Here is a 24,822-nt window from a genome sequence, read left to right on the forward strand (position 1 = left end):
ATCACATCTGAATGTGGTTTAGGGAGAGATTGATTGCCCTTAACATAAACTTTAAAAGCCCATGTCTGGAAAATGTTCCCTCTTGGTTTGTTTTTTTGTGAGGATAGGGTAAACCTGCTGATTGATGGGGCTATAACCTTGGTCCCTGATGAAGGCATTGAAAGTTCCATCTGATCCCTTTCTCCAGGAACACCTGATCAAACTGTCAGCTTGTGACTTGTGATTGATGAGAACAGGAGACCCAGGCCTGTTTTCAGCCAATCAGATGTCAATTTGGGATGAAGTGGGTCCCATCTCCTCAGGTTTTCTGCCATCATCCAGTGAGGGGAGGCTGTGCTATTTGGTCCATTGAACAGTGAGTGATGATGCTGTCGAATATGTGACTAAACGGGGAATCGAGGGACAAAAATTGAACAGCAAGGGAGCTTTTTTTTGTTTTATTGTCCATTTTAATGTTTTACTTGTTTGTTGTTGTGACTAAGCTTTTCTCTCAACTGAAATCCTTTGATTTTGGCACTAAGCCGCTCAGTGGTGTAGTGACCAGCACAACATTCACAGTACAGGTGACCCAGGTTCAATTCGTGTCGCTGTCTGTAAGGAGTTTGCACCTTCTCCCTGTGACCACAATGGTTCCTTCTGGGTGCTCCAGTTTCCTCCCACAGTCTAAAGACCTACCTGTTGATAGGTTAATTGGTCAATGTAAATAGTCCTGCTGTTAGGCTCAGATTAAAATCAGAGCATGTCTGGAAGGGCCAGAAGGGCCTATTCTGTATCGTATCTCAATAAATGTTAAAAAATGATAAATTTCAGCATGAAATCCAGTAATTAAAAAAATGAAATAAGATTTCCTCTTATTGTACTGCAGTATGGTGGCAGTGTGTATCGGTGACTGTCTGTGGGCTGCAGGAATTTCCTCTTAAACATGCTCCTGTCGAATGACTTCTGCTGCAATCTGAAGCATGTAACTGACTTGCAAGTATGCCCGCAGAGAAAGAGTCTCAGGGTTGTATGCGGTAACGAGTATGACCTCTGATAATAAATTTTACTTTGAACTTTGTAGCTTGCCTCCTCTCACATGCTCTGTGGGTCCCCTTTGATTCTTCTGCCATTTACCTACACCAGGGGTAACTTACAGTGGCCCTTTACTTCCCCAGAATGTCTTTGGGGCACAGGAGTGGGCTGGAACAAGTGGGAGATCCCACACAGTCACAGGAAGATGTTGCGAACTCCACACAGACAGCACTGCAGGCAGGGGTTGCTGGAGCAGTGACGAGGAAAAGTGTTCTGTTTTGGACAAATGCGTGGGGGTCAAAGACTCAGATATTGTTTGGACAGGTGTCATTGCTGCAGGAAAACGTGTCTGTAGTTGAAGTTTGGGCAGGAAAGTTCTGATGTTGGAGAGGAAGCTGTGGGATTGTTAATGGTGTTCCTACTGAAGGGCACCCATGGGTCTGTCTGAACAAGTGGATCCAATTGGCCACTGCTGGCTTTGCTTCCTATGTCAATTCTGAACTGACAGCCTTACTTTTAAACACCCCCCGCCCCCCACTGATCAGATGTTTGAACATAAATTGATTACAGCACATTACAGGCCCTTCGGCCCACAATGTTGGGCAGATCTCTTAACCTACTCCAAGATCAATCTAACCCTTCTCTCACCTCCCCCTGCCCCGCTCCGCCCCCTCTTCCCCCTCTCCCTGACCCTACCTCTTTCCCTCTTCCTCCCTCCCACCCCTCTCCTTGCCCCTAACTCTCCCCTCTCCCTCCCCTACCCCTCCCCCTCTACACAGATGCTGCCTGACATTCTGTTGCACCATTTTCTGTTTTTATTTCTGATTTGAAGTGGTTCCAGGTCCTTCATTCTGCAGTTTAGGAATGTGTCGGGAGAAGAGCTGGGTGGAATTGTTCCTGAGGGCTTAGTCACGGCTTCCGTTACCTCATCTTTACAAATGGTCAGAGTGGAGCTAGGGTGTGAGGCCGGCTGTGAAGACCACTTGCTGAATATGCTGAGTCTGTGACTGAGATCCAGATAAACAACTCCAAACCACACTAACCAGGTCTCGGATTGTTCGCAGTAGCTCGAGAGAGACCTGCGTTGTGTCTGAGAGGAAATGTTACATTCACAAAACTCCTGAACTATTAGTTTCACTGCTATAATGAGGAAATTGCAGGATGGATTATTGGATTATGTTTGTCTTCACAGAGAAGGGACTAATAAAAATCACAGTAGGGTTGCTGGAAAAGTATCTCATCTGCTTAATTAACAGGCATCTTCAGCCAGAAGTGTTGAGAGATGATCTAGCTCAGCTCCCTCCCGAGACTGCCTGCATCAAAAGTCAGGTTTAAGCCAATTTGATTCACTTCCTGTACAATCATGGAAACATTGCCAGAACACAAGATACAGAAAGACTGACAACAGCCCTGCTTATACTACTGAAGACCTTCCCACCACAACTAGTTCCAGCTCTGTCCAAGCTGCTCCAGCTTATTCACAACCCTGACCCCTATCCAATGCAGAGGTGTCTTTCCACAAGGAAAGCAGGGCAAAGCCAACCTGGCTCTTTAGCAATGGCCCTCAGTCGTCAAAAGTACCAGAAAGCAAAGCCTTGAAAAAGAGGAACAGAGGTGAGGAGGATTTTTTTTTTGCCTGAAGGTGGTGAATCTGTGGATTTCATTGCCACAGATGGCTGTGGAGATCAAGTCATTGGGTATCATTAAAGTGGAGGGTGATAGGTCCTTGATTAGTTAGGGTGCCAAGGGTAATGGAGTGAAGGCAGGAGAACAGGGTTGAGAGGGATAATAAATCAGCAATAATGGAATGGTGGAGCAGAATCAATGGGCCAAATGGCCTACTTCTGTTCCTCTGTCTTATGGTCTAGTGGGCCGTTATCAGTAAGGTGAAGGAAGGCATCATAAGCAGAAATATGATTTGCCACTCTGCCACCAATACCTTGTCATAGGTGCCCACCGCCCGTTCCAATGGGTGCACTTGGTTCCAAAACCTGTCATGTCCCTGGTGGACCAAAGGGTGAACCCTTGAAATGAGAGGAGAATAAATATCATTCAGAGGTAAACATTGGGATCAGCCATCCAACCAGGACATTTTTGAGCTGATCGGTAGCCTCAACTCAACTTGCCTACCTGATTCCTTAATCCTTGCTTTCTTCTTTGGCATGTGGTTGACTGTGACACTGAAGAGCCTGTGGAAATCTCTCATCAGTGGATGACCTAATGCATCAGAACCTGGCCGGTGGTTGTTTAATTATCCCAATGTCAGCACAGATCTCCTGGAGTTCCCTGGGGTAGTGAGCTAGGACCAGCCAAGGCAGCTGCTTCCTTGATAACCGTCCTTCCCCCATAGGGTCAGGAGTGGTGACGTTGACTGCAACTGTAGCGTTCAGTTCTGTTTGTAACCCCTCAGTTCTGTGGTTAAATTAGTCCTCCCAGCTGCATTTTAGGAACTGTTTGCCTCTGTGTTATTCACACTGACTTTATTCCAGCGTTGACATAGTTAACTTTAACTGGAAGATGGGTGAAGGTTAGTCAGTTCTTCCAGCTGCAGTTTAGGAATTGTTTGCTGCTGTATCATTAACACTGACCTCATTCTGGTGCTGATATCGTTGACTAACTGGGAGATGGGTGAGGGTTGGTTAGTGATCTGAAGACTGCAGCTTGTTGCAGACACTTATACAGTACTGTCCCGAAGGGCAACTTGTCCAGTGTTCACCGTGATCAAGGGTGTGTGTGGACTTACTGCAGGAGATGATGTGATTTACACATGTATTTTTCTTACCTTACAGGGCATGTGAGCATCCAGCTTCAGCTACTGTGCAATCGATCCCCTCCCCAAATGAAGCTGAGAAGAGATTGCCCCAAAATGTCCAACAGTCTGCTTTCTGTCACCCTGCTCCTAATAATGATTCTCACTCATTCCTCACGGAGCAGCAAGGAGTTTATCACCTTTCCGATCCAGGACCGGGACTGGACGTTCAATCACATGGCAGTTCATAGTGTTACAGGAAATGTTTATGTCGGTGCCGTCAATCGGATTTACAAGCTCTCAAGCAACTTGACACTATTGTTGTCCCACAAAACTGGTCCAGAAGAAGACAACAAGTTGTGTTACCCTCCCCTGATTGTTCAGCCTTGTAACGAGCCCCTCACTCTGACCAACAACGTGAACAAGCTGCTCCTCATCGATTACACGGACAATAGGCTGCTGGCCTGTGGCAGCCTCTTTCAAGGAGTCTGCAAGCTCTTGCGACTGGATGACCTCTTCATCCTGGTGGAGCCTTCACATAAGAAGGAGCACTACCTGTCCAGTGTGAATGAAACCGGCACCATGTACGGCGTCATTGTCTCGTCAGAAGGCTCGGACAGCAAGCTCTTCATCGGGACTGCAGTGGACGGCAAGCAGGACTACTTCCCAACCATTTCGAGTCGGAAGCTGCCACAAGATCCAGAGTCTTCAGCAATGTTCGATTACGTGTTGCACAGTGACTTTGTGGCCTCACTGATTAAAATCCCTTCAGACACACTGGCCTTGGTGTCACATTTTGATATATTTTACATCTATGGCTTCAGCAATGGAAATTTTGTGTATTTCTTAACAGTTCAACCGGAGACGGAAGGGATTACCGGGTCAACGAGTGACCAGTTCTACACCTCCAGAATCGTGCGGCTCTGTAAGGAAGATGCCAAGTTCCATTCCTACGTCTCGCTTCCTATGGGTTGTGTAAAAGATGGAATTGAATATCGTCTCCTGCAGGCTGCCTACCTGTCCAAGCCAGGGAACGTTTTGGCAAAATCCTTGAACATTTCCACCGCCGATGATGTTTTGTTCACCATCTTCTCCAAAGGCCAGAAGCAGTACAAGCATCCCCCGGCAGAGTCTGCACTCTGTGTGTTTGTTGTGAAATTTATTAACCGTCAGATAAAGGAAAGACTGCAGTCCTGTTACCGTGGCGAGGGGAATCTGGAACTGAACTGGCTGTTGGGAAAGGATGTCCACTGTACCCACGCGGTAGGTCACATCACGTTTTTACCACGCAGTATGTTACATCAACATTCTCCCCATCAGGTACATTGTATCATGATCTCCTCACGCGGTACGTCACGTCACATCCCCATAAACATCATGTTCTCCTCATGATATGTCACATCCCATTCCTCCCATGCAGTACATCATGTTGTTAACCCCCCAGGCGGTGCGTCACGCCCCACTCCCCCCCAGGCGGTGCGTCACGCCCCACTCCCCCCCAGGCGGTGCGTCACGCCCCACTCCCCCCCCAGGCGGTGCGTCACGCCCCACTCCCCCCCCAGGCGGTGCGTCACGCCCCACTCCCCCCCCAGGCGGTGCGTCACGCCCCACTCCCCCCCCAGGCGGTGCGTCACGCCCCACTCCCCCCCCAGGCGGTGCGTCACGCCACACTCCCCCCACGCAGTGCGTCACGTGAACATTCTCCCAACGTGGAACATCATATCAAAGTACTCACTGATGAGTAAATGATTTACAAAAAATTTTGGTAGGTTTTACTTTAGAACTGTCCGTGGACAATTCTGGGAGCTGTTTCCTCAGGTTTGAGAGTTGTCCAACTTAATCAGTCAACGTGCTCTGTGATGTAGGTGAATGAGAGGTCACTTCACTGAAGCATAGTCGACCCAGAGGTTAGTCGGGGAAGGTACATGGGGGATGATGCCTTGGGAGAACCTGTGCTTTGCCTCTGCAGGAGGTGTGGGTCGTGTTTACGAATGGCTGTTTATGACAGATCTGGAGTTTTCTTGCACTTGTGAATCTTTCAATTTCAGCTCTCAGGGGAAGAAATTATACCCTGGTGTGGAATATTTTCAATGCTGAGAAAGGTGTTTTTTAGGAAACCACGTGGACAGAAGGATATTGGATTCCGTTGGGGAAGTGGACATGCAGGTCGCTTAGCGCTTACTGAATGCGGAGAAGTTTGGAGAAAACTGTGTCCCCAGAATTACTTCTGCTTTTCAGATTCCCAAAAGGGACTGAAAATTTGTGCACAGCAAGCTCCCACAAAGGTTGTTATGGTAGCGATCCCAAATATTCTACCTTTGTGATACAGGTTAAGGAGAAACTGTTGGCCTAGATGCCACCTGTTCAACCAGTATTCACTAAAGTGCCTGCGTAAGCCCAGCGATCATATCCCTTACGGAGGTGCAGATGATGGAGTGGATCAGTGTGGTTTCACGTTAAAGGATTGAGGTGCCTCTGTTGTATGCCGTGTCGCGGTCAGAATGGTTTTGTTCAGACTCAGCAGGAACATCACTGCCACCTGCTCTCACCCACATTGCGTTCTCAGCCCTCAGTTAACACTGGCCTAGTGACTCACATGGGCTGGGCGAAACAAAGTAGGAGGCCCACAAAGGACATCAGTGCATTCTTGTGCTTTTGTTTCCATTTGATTTATTTACACAGGTTTTTAATGTTAATTATGCATTCTCTATAACCCTCATCCCAGAGAGAGATGAAGTTCTTTTCTTTAGATTATTTGCCCAGGCGTGCTCTGTATTTGTCCAGTCATATTCAACACACACAAAATGCTGGAGGAAGTCGGCAAGCCAGGCAGTGTCTATGGAAATGAAGAACCAGTTGATATTTCAGGCCGTGTCCCTTCTTCAGGACAGGAAAGGAAGTGGGGAGATGCCAGAATAAACAGGTGGGGGGGAGGGGAAAGATAACTGGAAAGTGTCAGGTGAAGCCAGGTGAGTGGGAAAGGTAGAAGGCTGGAGAAGAAGGAATCACATCCAATCATGTTCAACATTCACAATCGTAGTCATAGAGTGTTACAGCACAGATAAAGGTCATTCCACCCAACCATCGTGCCCAGCCATCTAGACATAACCCCCTAAGTCCTGCTCCTCCATATACCTGCGCAATTGCTTCTTGAACGATACTGTTGTACCTGCCTCAACCACTTCCTTCGGCAGCTCATTGCATGCACTCGCCATCCTCTGTCTGACCGTAAATGCGTGTCCCATCATTGTGTACTCCCCTACCCTGGGGAGCAGACCGTTCCCATCTACCTTATCCCTGTCTCTCCTAATGTTCAACATTTCTGTCAGGTTGCCCCTCATTCTCCTGCATCCCAGGGAATGAAGACTGAAGCTGCAAACCACTCGGACCCTCAAGTCCTGGCAACGTCCTCGTACATCTTTCTGACCTTGTCCAGTTTAACCACGTCATCCGTATAAGAGAGTGGCCAAAACTGTACATGGTACTCCAAGTGCGGCTTCTACAATGACTTGTACATCTGTGACGTAACGTTCCAGCTCCTGTACTCAGAGCCCTGAGGGCTGAATACCCTGACCCCTTTGTGATGGTTTGGACTCGCATCTACAGACATAATCTTCATTGGTTCTTCTTTCTCTTTGCTGCAGTTTCAAGTTCACGTGTTCATATGAAATGATTTGTGTGTGTGTATGTGTGTCTGAGTGTGTATGTGTGCGCAATCCTTGCCCACGGGCTACACCCAGAACAGTTGTGATGATCTGAGGACACAACAATCTCAAAGCACAATCAGGAAGCAAAAGCAGCTCAAGTAGCTGGTCAGATCGATGTGCTGTTGGTCTTTGAGGGCAGTGAGATAGTGTGAAACCATTGGGTGTCCAATATTCCCCTCTGAGATGCAGTTTACCTGAAGCAGACCCAGTTTATATCTGTGTTTCCAGTGCGATGTTTCACTCCATGGACTTGACTGAAGTACGATCCCAAACCCATCTTGCTCCCAGTTTTTCAGAGGAAGACAAATTTGCATTGAGTGAATGATTGTGATCTGAGACCTGTTTCCTTTCTCGCAGCCGGTCCCTATCGATGATGACTTTTGTGGATTGGATATAAACCAGCCTCTAGGGGGCACTGTGCTGGTGGAAGGCGTCACGGTCTTCACAGAAGATCGAGACCGCTTGACCTCAGTGGCCTCCTACGTCTACAGCGATCACTCTGTGGCTTTCGTGGGAACTAAAAGTGGGAAACTCAAAAAGGTAAGCAAGAATCCATCGGCATGCACAGGCAAATGGACAAAAGCTTTCAAATCTCAACACAAATGACTTAGTTCAAAATTTGAGGTGGTCAGGATATTGAACATTTGTCTGTTGGGGGAGGTGCTGAAAGAGATCAATGTGTACTTTATAATGGTGGCTGTTCGTTGTGTTCGAGGATGACAGGAAACCTGTACAGGGAGAGTTTTTAAAGGGGAAATGATGTTGCACTGAACTGAGGCAGTTCCACTCTCCTGACCTCAGAAGTATGGGTCCAGTGGTATGAACAAACTGGGGTCTTCCTTGGTTCTTCTGCGCCTTGTCATCCCCTTCGCTCTCCACAAAGCATTGCAGAACCACCTTCCCAGCCATTGGATCTCACTGCAGATCCCATCTGCCCAGACCGCCGGAGCTGATTTCACATTCTAGGACAGGTATGTCCCTGTCTCTCCCAGGTATGAGGCCGCCTGCTTCTCTAAGCCGGTGTTGTCCACCTGTCGAACAGGTGTACCGGGGTGTGGCCGCTGTCACATGCAAACAACTACTTGGAGCCACAGGTGAGAGCTGAGTGTGCAGTGAGGCCCAAAGGAGAGTGAGCTGCCCCAGAATGGACATGACATGAGGTGCTAACCCTCTGGACACCCCATACACCGCACCCTGGTTGAATGATAGAGTATAATGTGAGCTGGATAGAGCGGTGAAGTAGAAAGACAAAGAATGGTTTCACAAAATGAATACAGGTGACACACTCACTGGTGCACCTCTCTTCACGTGCTGCCTGGTCTCCTGAACACTGGTAATGCCTTCTGGCTTTGCTTCAGAAGAGAAGAACCTGCCCAGCTCTACACTGACTGAATCTCTGGTGTTTCAAGTTCAACTTGGAGCTGGAGTGACCGTTGATTCCACGTGCGTTGCGTTCTTGTGACGTCATAAGGACGTGTTTTGCGTCCCTTGAAGGTCTGGTGAATTCTGTTCATGCAGGTGGACTGGGAAAGGTTTCAGACCGGTCCAGCTATGATTTGTATTATCTGGAATTTGCATGCAATTATTCATTGTGAAATGTTGGCTACGAGTTGTCACAGTTGTACAGATATTCCCCAAAGAAAGGGGATGGTCTGAATATCCATTGAAGCAGAACCTGTATTAATAAGAATGAGTGAGAACGCACTCAGATACGATCATTGGTGCATATCGTTCGGGCTTCCTGAGTAGGGAGCTCCCATTCACTTCACTTGTGTGTTAGAATGCTGCACCTCGTCTGGTGACGAAGAATTTCTTTCACCAGAGTAGTGATTCAGTGGAGTCCATTGCCACAGGCCACTGTGGAGGCCAAGATATATTGAAGGCAGAGGTTGATAGGTTCATGATTAGCCAGGGCATGAAGGGATACAGAGAGAAGGCAGGAGATTAGGGCCGAGAGGGAAAAGATGAAATGGTGGAGCAGACTCGATGGACCAAATGCTCCTTTATCTTATGGTCTTCTGGTCTTGTTTCCTTTGAGTGATGTTGATCATTGTGAAGACACACACAAAAGGTAAACTTGGAGCATCCAGGCATTTCCAACCTGGGAGTGTAAAGACAAGTTAAGGAAAATTCCAAGCATAAAAACTGCGTTCTTGCAACAAAATCGATTTGTGGTCTCACCGCACTGAAGCAGTCCTTTCACCCACTGAGTCTGCAATGTATATCAAGCACCCACTTAAATATATCCCATTCTATGCTCCCACCATCTCACCAACTCCCCAGGTTCTAGCCCCCACCTACACACCACAGGTAGGATGTGAGAGCATTCAGGGAGGTTCACCAGAAATGAGGGCTGTCGACATAACATGAAAAATTATAGGCTGGGTTTATTATCACTGGAGGTTAGGACACTTGAAGGTTGACCTTAGAGCTTCATAAAATCATGACGACCATACACAAGTTAGTCATTCCGAGTCCCTTGACCAGGGCTATGTAAAACCAGATGGCTGGGTTTAAAATGAGAGGGGAAAGATTTGGAGGAGATCAGAGGGTGGTGAGGAGATGCAGATGTTCGAGGCAAAGAAACTTACAATGTTTGAAATTGATAAGCAGGTGCATGGATAGGAAAGGTCTGGGTGGGTACGGGCTAAAGCAGGCAGATGAACCTGGTGCAACACACACAAAATGCTGGAGGAACTCAGCAGGTCATTTCAGGCCGACCCTTCCTCAGGACTGGAAAAGAAGGGAGAAAATGCCAGAATAAAAAGGTGGGGAGGAGGGGAATAGCACCAGCTAAGGAGATAGGTGAAGCCTGGTGGGAAGGAAAGGTAAAGGGCTTGAAAGGAAGGGATCTGATAGGAGAGGTTAGATGACCGTAGCAGAAGTGGAAGAAGAAGGGACTCAGGAGGAGGTGACAGGCAGATGAGAAGAAGTAAAAGTCAAAGTGGGGACTGGGATAGGGGGTTTGGCTTACTGGAGGGAGAAATCGATATTCATGCCATCAGGTTGAAGCTACCCAGAAGGAACATTAGGTGTTCAACCTTGCATAAGTGGCTAGCTTAGTCAGCAGGAATGAGTTGAGCTGAAGATCCATTTCTATTCTATGTCTAAAGGTAATTTACAACAGCCACTTAACCTGGCACCCTGTGTGTCTTTGGGATGTGGGGGAAAGCAAACAGCATTGTGAAGGACCCCACACACCCCTCATACAAACTCGTCTCCCTCCTGCCATCTGGGAAAAGGCACCAAAGCTTTCGGGCTGTCACGACCAGACTATGTAACAGTTTCTTCCTCCAAGACATCAGACTCCTCAATACCCAGAGCCTGCTCTGACACCAATTTACTGCCCTCTGCTGTGCCTCTTGTCTTGTTTATTATTTATTGTAATCTCTGCACTGTTTTGTGCACTTTATGCAGTCCTGGGTAGGCCTGTAGTCTAGTGTAGTTATTTTTCTGTGTTGTTTTTACATAGTTCAGTGTAGTTTTTGTACTGTTTCATGTAGCACCTGAAAAACCTTGTCTCATTTTTACCGGGTACTGTACCAGCAGTTATGATCGAAATGACAATAAAAAGTGGCTTGACGTGCAAACTGGAGCATGTGGGGAAAACCTTTGTAGTAACTCGGAGAAAGTGTAAACTCCATAAGGCACTGAGAGGTTTATAAAATCATGACGGGTGTACATAGGGCACACAGTCAGTCTCTTTACCAGTGTAGTGCTGTGCAAAACTGGAAGGCTTAGGTTTAATGAGAGAGGAGAAGGATTTGAAAGCGCTCAGAGGGCACCGGGTAGAGACAAGTAAAATTAAAACATGTGAAAAATATTTGGGCAGGCACGTAGATAGGGAAGGTTTAGATGGGTACGGACTGAAGCAGGCAAATGTATCTTGTATCAGTGGCCTTCACCAGTTGGGCTGAAGATCCATTTCTATTTTGACGTGGGAGGAAACGGAGCTTGTGGGGGAAACGACGCAGTGACTGGGAGAACGTGCATACTCCACACAAACAGCGCCCAAGGCCCATCCATTCTGCACGCACATATAAACAAGATGAAAGGAACACCGGAATTATTTAGAAGGTGTTGACAATGAGTTGGTGAACAATCTTACTTTGAGCTGCTAATTACTTCGACTTTCAACACCTCCTCCTCCTCTTTCCACTTCCTGGTTACTCACGTTCCTGTGAACACCATCTGGTAAGGATGACATCTCCAGCTTCTGTGAGACGTGCACTTCACATGATGTTTGTTAAAACTGCACAATAATTGTAAGGTTTGTAAGAGCAGGAACATGTGCATATCTTAATACAGACTGGTGTGAGCAATGGAAATGGAATATACTGGCAGGCAGTGGGATCTGGTTTGAGATTTTTTCAGTTTCTGGGAGGGCACAGAACTGTGATGGATTCAGAACAGAGAGGCAGGAGCAGTCGAGCTATCCACTGTGGTCATGCTTGGGTCCATGAGATGTTGCCTCAGCACATAGCCTTCTTCTCAGTGTTCTTTCATTCAGATAATGAGAATGGATTCTGTGTGGTTAGGATTAAATGTGTCAGGTAAACCTCATCAATATGGAGATCAACTAAAATATGCTGAATAATATTTTGTATTGTTTAATGTGCTGACCTTTTCCATTGTAATAGAACTGTCTTTCCAGATAATTATTTCTTATTTCATCTATCAATCATATTTACAAATGTTAAATGATCTAGCACTGCAAAATTTCATTGTAGTGTGATTACACTTGTTCACTTCAAGGTGTGTGGACATTATTGGCAAGGCTGGCGTTTATCGCCTACCCCCTAATTGTCCTTGATGTGGTGCAACTTGCCACCTTAAATCACTGCAGCCTTCTGGGTAAAGTTGGAAGCTTCTGCGGTACCGTTGCTGAGTTGAATGATTTCGATGGTAGTGGGATGAATCTAGCGGACATCACAGACAGTTGATGATGAAGGACAGCAATGTGTTTGTGTCCAGGTGGAGTGAGGTTTGGATGGGATTCTGCTGGAGGTGCCACCCTTGTCCTCAGTCGTAAAGGTCATTTGGGAGATGCTTGGGTGAACGATTGCAGTGCATTCTGTACGCAAGGTGCATAGTCAATGCTGGATTCCGGTGGTGGAAGGAATGGAAGTTTGAGGCAGATTTGTCCTGCATCATTGAAGCTTTATATTCAGGCAAGTGGAGAACATGATATCACAATTTGATGTGAGCTTTGTAGATGACAAAGGATGCGGTGTTAGAAGTGAATCACTTTGCTGCAGAGTATCTGGCCTCCAATGTACTCTTGTTTATACATACATTCATGTTGGATCTATTTTGGTTTTGGTCTTTTGACTCCAGGATATAGTTGTATCTTGGCTACTGTCACATCTTTAGATGCCTTTGTTACTCTCCTGATATCAGCTCATATTAAAATGTTTAGGCCTTGGACTTCACGGGCGGTGTTGTTACCCGAGCAACTGTGAACTGGGTTGAACGTTGTGTAATCATTGACGTTGTCGGAAATATGTATTCCATGTTCAGTATTTATTAAATGTATGATGGTAACTAGTCACACCAGTGGGGGTGTGGTAAAAGCGAAAGGAGTAAGTTACATATTCATGCTTATTTCAGGGCAATTTGTAGCTTGAGACCACAGAGGCCATATCTTTGCCGACCACTGAATAATGCTTAATTATATGTTTGATAATTGCTAATGAAAGATCAACATAAGGAAGACGAGCCTTTGGAGCAATCAGTGGAGCTGTGGGCACGTCGTGCAAGTATAACCACTCCGTTTGGGGTCAGAGGCTGGCGACAATTGTGTAGTTTTGATTTTGGATCAGTTTTTTTGTTGCCACAGTTGTACAGCCCCTCTTCTGGTTTATGAAGAATGAAAGTTCACCGATGAAGCAGCTGAAGGTGGTTGGGCCAACACACTTGCCCATGGATGTCCAGGACAGGGGTGGCTGATGATGGAGTACAAGACTGCAGATGCTGGAATCTGGAGTAACAAGTAATCTACATAGCACACTCAAAATGCTGGAGGAGCTCGTCAGGTCAAGCAGCATCTATGGAGGGGAATAAACGGTCAGTGTTTCTGGCTGACACCCTGTTTCAGTACTCTTTCCTGATGAGGATGGTAGTGGTGATGAGTAAAATGGGTGAATAATCTTCATTCTGAGCAAACTTGTCAACAAGATTAAAGGAGCTTCACAGTTATTTGGAAGGTACTGACAATGAGATGAAGGTGACAAATGTTACTTTGAGGTGCTGTTTTCTTCAGCTTTCAACACCTCCTCATCCTCTTTCCACTTCCTGGTTATACACGTTCCTGTCGACACCAGTTTCTTCACCTGGCAAGGATGACGTCTCCAGCTTCTGTTTGATGTGCACTTCATGTGAAGTTTTTTTAAAAAGGTTTGTGAGAGTGCGAACATGTGACACAGAGCAAAGTTGGGAGCGGAGTGGAAGTGTTTGCGGGGAGGGGCAGTGGGATCAGGTCTCTCCAGTGTTAAGACATAGAGACGGGAGCAGCTGGGCTGTCCACTGTGGCCGTGCCTCGGTCCAGTGAAATGTTGTTCCTTCTGTATGCAGTTTCTCCTTATCAGTGTTTCTTCATTCGGGTAATGAGAATGATTCTGCACAGTTAGGATAAAGTGTGTCAAGAAACCTTACCAATGGGGGACGTCACGTGATGACGTAGGATCGAGACGTGGAAATCCAGCTCTCCCGTAAAAAAACAGTAAAATAATGTTTAAGTGAAGAAAAGTTAGTAAATACTTTTTAAAAATTACTTATAAACTACTCAGGATTGTCTTAAGATATGTCTCCAAAACAGAAGCAGAAGAAAACTACTACTTTGAAGACAACACAAGTTGGAAAAGAATCAAGGACGGCCGCCATGAAAGAGCCTCGGACTCAAGTGCATTTTACCTTCGGCGATACAGAACAGGAAACTGCAGCAACATCAACCGTTTCCAAAAGAAAAGAGCAACAGGAATTGTGCATGCATGAAGGAAGGGGCATGCGCAAACACGAGCAACCCAAACTACAAATCCCAGCTATGATCGGAACTGAAAGTGAACGTGAATATGAGGTGGAATCAGATTCTCTGGATAAATCAGACGAAGATGAAGAGACAAACAAAGAAGAGCAACAGGAAGAAGTTGGAGGTGATATTGGAGACATAAAAAATCTTTGGTGCAAATAATGCATGAATTAAAAGCATTAAAAGTAATAAAAAAAGATTAAAAATATGAAGATTATGTTTGATAAAATGATGAAAAGACAGGACAAAATGTACAAGAAAATTAAAAAATTGGAAGAAACAATGGGAGACACCATTGATAGAGTGAATAAAATGGAAGGTAATATTTCTGCCTGGACATCAGAAAGAAAACGGTTGTTGGAAAAAGTGGATGTACTTGAAAATTTTAGCAGACGAAATAATATTAAGATTGTTGGACTTAAAGAAGGTATAGAGGGAAAGGATCCAATAAAATTTTTTCAAAAATGGATTCCTGAAATTTTGGAAATGGAAAAAGGAACCCAGTTAATTGAAATTGAAAGGGCTCACAGAACCTTAAGATCAAGAGCTCAAGTTGATCAAAACCCACGATTAATCTTGATAAAATGCTTAAGATATCAAGATAAAGAAAAAATCCTGAAGGCGGCTGCCCAACGTGCCAGAAAGAGAAATGGGCCATTGATGATAGAAGGGAAAACAGTTCTTTTCTATCCTGATATAAGTTATGACCTTTTGAAGAGAAAGAAAGAATTTAACCCAGCAAAAAAAGTTTTATGGGAGAAGGGTTATAAATTTATATTGCACCACCTGGCAACCCTAATAATTTTTTTTGGATGATGGAAAAAGAAGATCTTTTACTGATTATCGGGATGCGGAAGAATTTGCACAGGAACTCCCAAATATTCGCTAACCACGGCCAAAGATTTAAAAGTGAAACAGATTAAAGATGAAGACAGGGACAGTGAATGGAGTTGATGGATGTTTAAGGACAGAAAAATATTTAAATATATTCTTAATTATATGATACAGGGGGAGGAAGGTAAAAATTTGAGAAATATTCTTCGAGAGTAGTGATATTTTTTCTTCTCTTATATATACTTTTTTATGTTGTGGGGGAGCTGGAGGAACTTCGGATCGATTACTACGGGATTCTCATGTGTAATCATGGCGATTGCCATGACCCATACAACGGAGGGGGGTAATGTGTTTTTTTTAAATTCACAACATCAGTAGGGGGTATTTTGTTATTTTTTTATAATCTATTTTTCTGTAATCTTTCTTTGCCTGGACAAACGGGGGGGGGGGGGGGGAGAAGACACATAGCAACACGGAGAATTTTAAAAAGATTCCCCAAGGTACTACGAAAGTTGAAAAGTTAGGTATTACTATAGACTGGAGTAACCCTGTTAAGAATAATGACTAATTTACTGCATTTTTAAAGTTTTAATGTTAATGGACTGATGAAAAGAAGAAGAATTTTAACATACATTAAGAAAATGAAAATAGATATAGCTTTTAGCAGCATTCCACTTGAAAAAATTACTTATCATTTAAGATAAATATGAAATATTTCTGAAAATTTGGTGCCCTTATTTACAAAGGATAGGATTAAATATATAGGTGCTCCGAAGATAAAATTATTGGTTATTTGGGGAAAGAAAGAAATATATATACTAAAGCTATTTTGAACTCCATGGAGCATGTGGGGATCTTCCGATATCCAGGCGTTCTTTCCTTCTTTTTCTCTTTTTTTCTCTCTTTCTACAGGGATATGTTAAGGGGAGGGGGGAAGGGTTGATAATTTTTTTCCCTTCTGTAACCATTCGAAATTCAATAAAAAAAATTTCAAAAAAGAAACCTTACTAATATGAAGATGTGTTAAAATGGGAGTTGGAGGTGTTTAAAGCGCTAATCTTTTCCTTTGTAATTGAACTTTTTCCCTCCAGGTAATCTTTCCGTCTATCAATCACATTTACAACTTTTAAGTGTCCTGCACTGCAGTGCTATATTGTTAATTTTATGGTGCGTGGATGTTATTGGCAAGACTGGTGTTTATCACCTATCCCTTAATTGTCCTTGACGGTGGCAGCTTGCTACCTTCAATACTGTATCTTTCTGGCCCAAAACGTAGACTGTTTATTTCTCTTCATAGATGCTGCCTGAGCTGCTGAGTTCCTCTGGCATTTTGTGTGTCTTACTCTGCATTTCCAACGTTTCTTGTATTTATGGAAGTGCGTCACAAATTGGTTTGGCAACTGACAACACAAATTGCAGGGAGTTGAGAACATAACTCAGCACATGTCAGAAACCAGCCTTCCCTACATGGTCTCCCTTTGTTGTTCACTGCCTCGGTTAAGCAGCCAGAATAATCATAGACCTCACCACCCCCAAACATTCTCCTTTCTTCCTTCTCCTATTGAGCAGAAGATGCAAAAACCCGAAAGCACGTACTCCCAGGCTCATGGACAGGTTCCACCCTGCTGTTATAAGCCCATTGAGTAAGACGATAAACTTGACTTCACAATCTAACTTGTTACGATCTTGTACTTCATTGTTTACTCTCACTGCACTTTCTCAACAGCTGTGACGGTTTATTCTGCATTGTTATTGTTCTACCTCAGTATGCTAATAATTTGATCTTTATGAACAGTACATAAGACAAACTTTTCACTGTATCCTGCTTCATTTGTTCGTTCATTATGTGCCGTGTTGTATGACGTAGGCAATCGCGGTCTTTCCATGGCAATGATTGTTCTTGGCAAATTTTTCTACAGGGGTCGTTCCCTATTTTGTTCTTCTGGGCAGTGTCTTTACAAGACGGGTGACCCCAGCCATTATCAATACTCTTCAGAGATTGTCTGCCTGGGGTCAGTGGTCGCATAACCAGGACTTGTGATATGCACCAGCTGCTCATACGATCGTCCCATGGCTTCACATGACCCTGACTCGAGGCTAAGCAGGTGTTACACCTTCCCCAAGGGTGACCTGCAGGCTAGTGGAGGGAAACACAAAAACATAGAAAACCTACAGCACAATACAGGCCACAGTAAAGGCCCTTCGGCCCACAAAGCTGTGCCGAACGTGGCTTTGCTTGAGAAATTACCTAGGGTTACCCATAGCCCTCTATTTTTCTAAGCTCCATGTACCTATCCAGGAGTCTCTTAAAAGACCCTGTCGTATCTGCCTCCACCACTGTCACCGGCAGCCTATTCCACGCACTCACCACTCTCTGAGTAAAAAAACTTACCCCTGACATCTCCTCTGTACCCACTTCCAAGCACCTTAAAACTGTGCCCTCTCGTGCTAGCCATTTCAGCCCTAGGGAAAAGCCTCTGACTATCCACACGACCAATGCCCCTCATCATCTTATACACCTCTATCAGGTCACCTCTCACCATCCGCCACTCCAAGGAGAAAAGGCCGAGTTCACTTCCTTTGGTAGAGTCATATCTCCACCTCGCCACCTAACTGTATTGTAGTAAATGCGTCAGTAATATACCTATTCCACTTCCTATGAGACCTGATAACCGAGGGGTAGAAGCTGCTTGTTTCTGCTTTCAGCCTTTTATATCTTCTGCCCAATTCAGGGGGAGAAAGAGATAAAGTCCGGGGGGGGGGGGGGTATGGTCTTTGATTATGTTGGCTGCTTTATAAAGACAACAATTATAGGCAGACCTTTGACAAACTTCTCTTGACGTGTGGTGGAGAGCATATTGAATGACTGCACCACAGCTTGGTATGGAAACACCAATGCCCTTGAAAGGAAAATTCTATAAATGTAGCAGATATGGCTCAGTCCATCATGGGTAATGCCCTCCCAACCAGTGAGCTCCCAACTACATGATACACTGTCGCACGAAAGCAGCATCCATCATCGGGGACCCTCACCACCCAGGACATGCTCTCTTCTCACAGTCGCCATCAGGAAGAAGATACAGAAGCTTTTGGACTCACCATCACCAGGCTTAGGAAGAGTTATTATCCATCAACCAGCAGGCTTTTGAACCAAAGGGGATAACTTCACTTAGTCCTGAAAGAGTATCTCGGCCCAAAACATCCCTGTTAACTCTTTTCCATAGATCTGTCTGGCCTGCTGAGCTCCTCCAGCATTTTGTTTGTGTTACTTTGATTTTTCCAGCATCTGCAGATTTTCTCTTGTTTATAAATTCACGTAATGAGTGGTTCCCACAAACTATGCACTCACTTTCAGGGTCTCCTCGTCTCGTATTCTTGATATTTATGTCTTTTTTATTTATATTATTGTGTATTTTTGCATTTGCTCAGTTTGTTGCCTTCTGCACTCTGATAGAAATGGAGGAGAGGGTGGAAATGCTTTACAAATCCATGTCCCCTCTGCTGGTTGATGTCTTTATCTCATTAGGCACTGTACCCCTGGGACCTCTCAAAGTGGTTCATGTACAGAGAGCTTCCTGTGATTCACTGTTACATTGGGAAATAAAGCAACCAATTTTAGCAGAACTCAGCCACAAAAAAAAAGCCCCCTAAATGTTAGCCAAAGAACACAAGAAAGCCTTTCCATTTTGTTAGAAAATATTTTTATAGAGCTTGAAAGAATGAGAGATTACTTCACTGAAACAGACACAGTCTGACGGGGCTTGACTGTGTCTCTAACGAGAGGATGCTCTTGCTCGGCTGAGGAACTGAGAGCACTTGGGTCAGTTTCAAACCAACAGGATGATGTGTCCAACTGAGGTCAGGGTGTTTTTATTCTGTCAGGGAGGGAATTTGTTGGAATTCTCTATCCTGGAGAGCAGTAGAGGATCTTAAACAAAAGAGAATAACTACAATTATTTAAGCACTCTTTTATCTTGTTATTTCATGCTCTCATTATTTATTGCTATTTATTTATAGTTGCATTTGCACAGTTTGTTGTCCATTGATCCTGTTTACAGTTACTGTTCCATAGATCTGCGAAGTACGTCCGCAGTAAAAGAACCTCAGGGTTGTATGTGGTGACATGTATGTACTCTGATAGTAAATTTTACTTTGAACGCTGTAAGCAGGAGAGCTTCAGATTTTTGGATCACTGGGCTTTCTTCCGTGGCGGTTGGGGCATTTTGCAGTTGAACTGTAAGGGATTAATATCCTAGCAGGAGGGTTTGTTAGTGCTGCACGCTGGTGGGGTTTAAACTAGAGGAACTAAACTAGAACTAGAGGGGGATGGGAATCAGAGTTCCAGGACAGAGTGTGGAATGGTTGATGTTGTTAAACCTGCATACAAGGTCAGTAATTAAAAGATTGAGCACGGTGGGATTAATGTTCTATGCTGCATATTGAAGTAATGTTGTAGAAAGGCTGATGAACTCGGGGCATGGTTCAGAGTGTGGAGTTATGACATTGTAGCCTTTAGTGAGACTTGGTTGCAGAAGGGGCAGGCTGGAAACTCAATGTTCCGGAGTTCCTTTGCTGTAGTCATGATAGAGTGGTTGGGATTAAAGCAAGAGGAGTGGTGTCAGCAGTAAGAGAAAATGTCACAGCAGTGCTCAGTTAGGATAGACTGGAGAGCTCGGCTACTGGGGCTTTATGTGTAGATCTGATGAATAAGGAAGGTATGACCACTTCAATGGGATTATATTATAGACCAGTCAACGTTCCACAGGATTTAGAGGAGCAAGTTTGTACAGAGATTGCTGACTGCTACAAGAAACATGAAGTTGTGACAGTAGGTGATTTTAACTTTCCACACATTGACTGGCACTCCCATACTGTCAAAGGGATGGATGGGAAAGAGTTGGTCAAATGTGTTCAGGAAAATTTCCTTAATTGATACATGGTAGGTCATGACTAATCAATCTTAAAGAGTTTTTTGAGGAAGTCGATGAAGATAAGCCTGCATGACTTTAACAAGGCCTTTGACAAGGTCCCACATGTGAGGTTGGTGAAGAAGGTTCAATACCTGGCATTGAAGAAGAGGTAGTAAATTGAATTAGACATTGCAGAAGAAACCCAACAGTAGTTGTAGATGGTTGCCTATCTGACTAGTTGATTGCCGCAGGTATTGGTGCTGGCTCCATTGTTGTTTGTCATTATAATGTAACGTAAACGTAACGAGACTTCACGTAAAGATTTTTACTCCTCATGTATGTGAAGGATGTAAGAAATAAAGTCAATTCAATTCTATATCAATGACATGGATAATAATGTGGTAAACTGGATCAACAAAATTGCAGATGACACCAAGACTGGGAGCAGGTGGACAGCAAGGAATGCCATCGAAGCTTGCAGTGAAATTGGGACCAGCTGGAAAAATGGGCCGAAGAATAGCAGCTGAAATTTAATGCAGGCAAGTTTGAGGGGATGCACTTTGGAAGGACAAACCAGGGTAGTCTTGCATGCTGGTAGGTAGAGCACTGGAGAGCGCAGTAAAACGGAGGGATCTGGGAGCATAGATCCATGATTTCTTGAAAGTGGCGTCGCAGGTGGATAGGATTGTAAAGGAAACTCTGGCACTTTGGCTTCAGAAGTCAGTGTGCTGAGTGCAGGGGATAGGATGTTATGTTGAAGTTGTTGCTGAAGCTTAATTTGGAGTGTTGCATGTAGTTTTGGTCACTTACTTACAGAAAAGATGTAAGTAAGATTGAAAGAGCACAGAGAGAATTTACAAGGATGTTGCTGGGACTCGAGGACCAGTAGGGAAAGTTTTAACAGGTTAGATGGGCCAAAGGTTCTGTTTTGTGCTGTGCTGTTTTTTTTTGACTCTATGACTGTAGGTGATTGGACATGGAACTGGCAGACAGAGTGTAACATTGGTAAATACAAGGTCCTCCAGTTTTTAAGAAAAATAAAAGATTGGATTGTTTAAATAGTGAAAGGCTCCAGAATGCTGTTGGAGAGGGACTTGGGAGTGCTTGTGCATGAATTGCAAGAAGTTGGTTTGCACGTGCAATTGGTAATTAAGACAGCAAATAGAACGTTGGCGTTCATTGTCAGAGGGATTGAATTTAAGAGCAGCAAGGTTAATCTGCCACTCTGCACCTGCAGCGTTTTCATTCTGCTCGCCTTTCTTGAGGAAGGATTTCCAGGCTTTGGAGGCAGTACAGAGGAAGTTCACCATATTGATGCTGGAGAAGAGGGGTTAGCCTGAGGAGTGATTGAGTCATCTGGGACTGTACTCACTGGAGCTCAGAAGCCTGATGGAAGGGGATCAGCAAAACATATAAAATCAAAGTTCAAAGTAAATGTTATTTTCAGAGTACATACTGTATATGTCACCATACACAACACGGAGATTCATTTTCCTGCGGGCATACTCAGCAAATCTATAGAATAGTCACTATAACAGGATCAATGAAAAATGAACCAGAGTGCAGTAGACGACAAACTGTGCAAATACAAATATAAATAAATAAAGAGAACATGAGATAGAATATAAAGAGTCTTTAAACTGAGATCATTGGTTGCAGGAGCATCTCAATGGATGAACAAGTGAGTGTAGTTATCCCCTTCTGTTCAAGAGCCTGATGGTTGAGGGATATCAACTATTCCTGAACCTGGAGGTGTGAGTCCCGGGACTCTTGTACCATCTACCTGATGGCAGCAGTGAGAAGAGAGCATGGCCTTGGTTGTGGGGATTTCTGATGGTGGGGTTGCTGCTTTCCTATCATGTAGATCTGCTGAATGGTTCGGAGCATTTTACCTGTGATGTACTGGGCCGAACCCGCTACCTTTTGTAGGATTTTTCGTTCAATCGCATCGGTGTTCCCATACCAGGCCATAATGCAGCCAGTCATATACTGTCCATTACACATCTACAGAAATTTATCAAAGTTATTGAGGCAATGCGAATCTCTGCGGACTCCTAAGAAAGAAATTATGAAAGGGATAGATAAGATGGAGGCAGAGAGGTTGGTAGAATAGAACTAGGGGGCATTGCCTCAAATTTGAGGGAATAGATTTAGGATAGAGATTAGGTGGATCTGCTTTTTCTGGAGAGGTATGGATCTGTGGAATGTCCTGTCCAAGGAAGCAGTAGAAGCTACTTCATTTAATGTACTTAAGTCACATTTAGATAGATTTTTGCAGCAGGGAAATTACGGATCACGGGGAAAAGGCAGCAAGGTGGAGCTGAGTCCCTGGCCAGATCAGCCATGATCTTACTTAATGACAGAGCAGTCTCAATGGGCCAGACAGTTGCCTGCTGCTCCTATTTCTTATGTTCTTGTCTTTCAACCTTTCTATTCCAAGCACTACTTGAACCAAATTGATTGTGAGGCAAATCCATCACAAGGATTTTTAGAAATTTTCACTCTTTAACAATAATCAGTTCCATGAATTCATGTAAATTGGCGTTTCAATTTTTTTGTAAACTCAGCCACAGTTTGAGTTTCTGACACCACTCCTCAGTTGATTGTCACCTTGTGTGTCTTGCTGGTCAAGCTGTCCAGAGGCCAGTGTAACTAATTGAATTGTGGTGGGCTTGAAACATTCTTATGATCTAACTGTCACAGATCGTTCGAACAGTTCAGCTCTGAAATGTCCAGATTTGGACAGCAGACAATTTGTGCACAGCTCTTCTGTGTCTGTTTCAAACTAATTTGGACAGTTATCTACCCCAGTGAAAGTTGTCAGCTATCATTTTCACGTCAAAAGTGCCTCATTTTTCTCTTGCTCCGTAGTTAATGGAAGCACAGATTGTTGCTTTCCATAAAACCCTGTTAAGGTTCCTATCTAGTCTTTCTGTGGCTCCATTATTTCATGCTCTGTTCTTTTTACAGAATGTCAAAACAATTTTCAAACAAAAATCTGTAAGATATGAATGCCAGCTTGAGAATAAATCTATGAAGATGTAATTCTGTGGAGTGACTGTTCAAGTGGTAAATGAGAAAACCAGGTTTTAAGAGTTCAATATGTCAGCATGCGAGTTATAATCTGCCCTGTAACTTCAAAGGTTCAAAGTACACAGCTCCGATATTCTTCAATTCTCCAGGTCGCCATAAAACCAAGAAAGGAAGAGAGGTAGAACGATCGTCAACCCCAAAATCTCACCTCCCCACCAAAAAAAACAAACAAAACGGATCAGACACATCGACGCCCAAACTCCAACTCCTGCACAAAAACCCCAAACAAAACGGGTCAGGCACATCAACCCCCAAATCCTTCCTCCTGCACAAAAAAAGCAAACAAAATGGATCAGACACATCGACCCTCAAACCCCATCTCCTGCACAAAAAACCCAAACAAACCGATGAAAGTGGCACATCAGGCACATCCAAATACCTCCTTCTGCAATGTCCTCTTATGACTTCAGCCTCCATTCAGGGCAACCTTCTGCATTCTCCTTATTGCTCCCACGTCCTTGTGGTGATCAGAGTTGTATAAAATGCTCCAAGGTCTAACCTTCTGTGGTCTCGTCTTTCACACCCTTGATATTCTTCGAGATTGGCTCTTGATGCTGGTTCCTGAGTGACACACATCATCCGTGATACATATCCTGATGTTCCACTTTCATCGGTAATTCCAGATCAGACTGTTTCACGGAGTTCCCTGAATATGCAACAGTGGTGAAAGGAAAGCCTCTGGCTTCATGTCGCATGAGAGTTTGCTCCGCAGCAGAGTGAAATGTCGCAGAGTCTAAGATTCCAAAGAACCTTTTCCCTTGTGACTTCTTTTGCCACATAGTCTGGTACAGTTGTTGGTCCAGTCGTGTATAGTTAGCTTTACACCACCAGCTGTAAGATCGGGGTTCAATTCCCACTGCTGCCTGTAAGGAGGTTGTACGTTCTCCCTGTGACCATGTGGGTTTCCTCCGGGAGCTCCAGTTTCCTCCCACAGTCCCACATTCCAAAGACGTACAGTACTGTGCAAAAGTCTTAGGCACATTATATAGCTAGAGTACCTGAGACATTTGCACAGTACTGTATCTACTAAATGTTTACCAACATGAACAAAAATTGTAAGACTTTCAGATATTGCTGTTTCCAGGGCATTGAAGAGTTTGGAGATGAATATCTTTCCACCGTGCGCTTCAAGTGAAATCAAAATTAACCCACACAAGAAAAGGTATAAAAATCAACTTACCTAGATATATATACTGTGTGTGGCTAAGCCTTTTGCACAGTACTGTACAGATTAGGGTTAGTAAATTGTGGGCATACCATGTTGCTACTGGAAACATGATACTTGCAGGCTTCCTCCAGCACATCTTGGACTTGTTGGTTGCTGAAGGAAAACAATGAATTTTCATTGTACTGTATGTTTTGGTGTACATCTTTGACTTTCTACCATCAGGCAGGAGATCCTATTACATAAAAACAGGAATGGTCAGGATAGGAAACATTTTTCCCCCAGGTTGTTGTGCTTCTGAACTCCCTTCCGATTTGCATTCAAAG

General features: G+C 44.3%; 1 protein-coding gene across 2 annotated transcripts in view; it reads left to right on the forward strand.

Annotated features, from left to right (window-relative positions):
- LOC132380944 (plexin-A2-like) overlaps positions 1-24,822 on the forward strand; it is a 570,948-nt gene that overhangs the window by 71,047 nt on the left and 475,079 nt on the right. For both annotated transcript variants that reach the window (XM_059949929.1, XM_059949928.1), the window contains exons 2-3: positions 3,801-5,023; positions 7,825-8,007. In XM_059949929.1, the coding sequence (XP_059805912.1) occupies positions 3,851-5,023; positions 7,825-8,007 (1,356 nt within the window). In that variant the 5' untranslated portion in view covers positions 3,801-3,850. The remainder of the gene's footprint in view (positions 1-3,800; positions 5,024-7,824; positions 8,008-24,822) is intronic.

Source organism: Hypanus sabinus, chromosome 25, assembly GCF_030144855.1.
Source record: "Hypanus sabinus isolate sHypSab1 chromosome 25, sHypSab1.hap1, whole genome shotgun sequence".
NCBI lineage: Eukaryota > Metazoa > Chordata > Chondrichthyes > Myliobatiformes > Dasyatidae > Hypanus > Hypanus sabinus.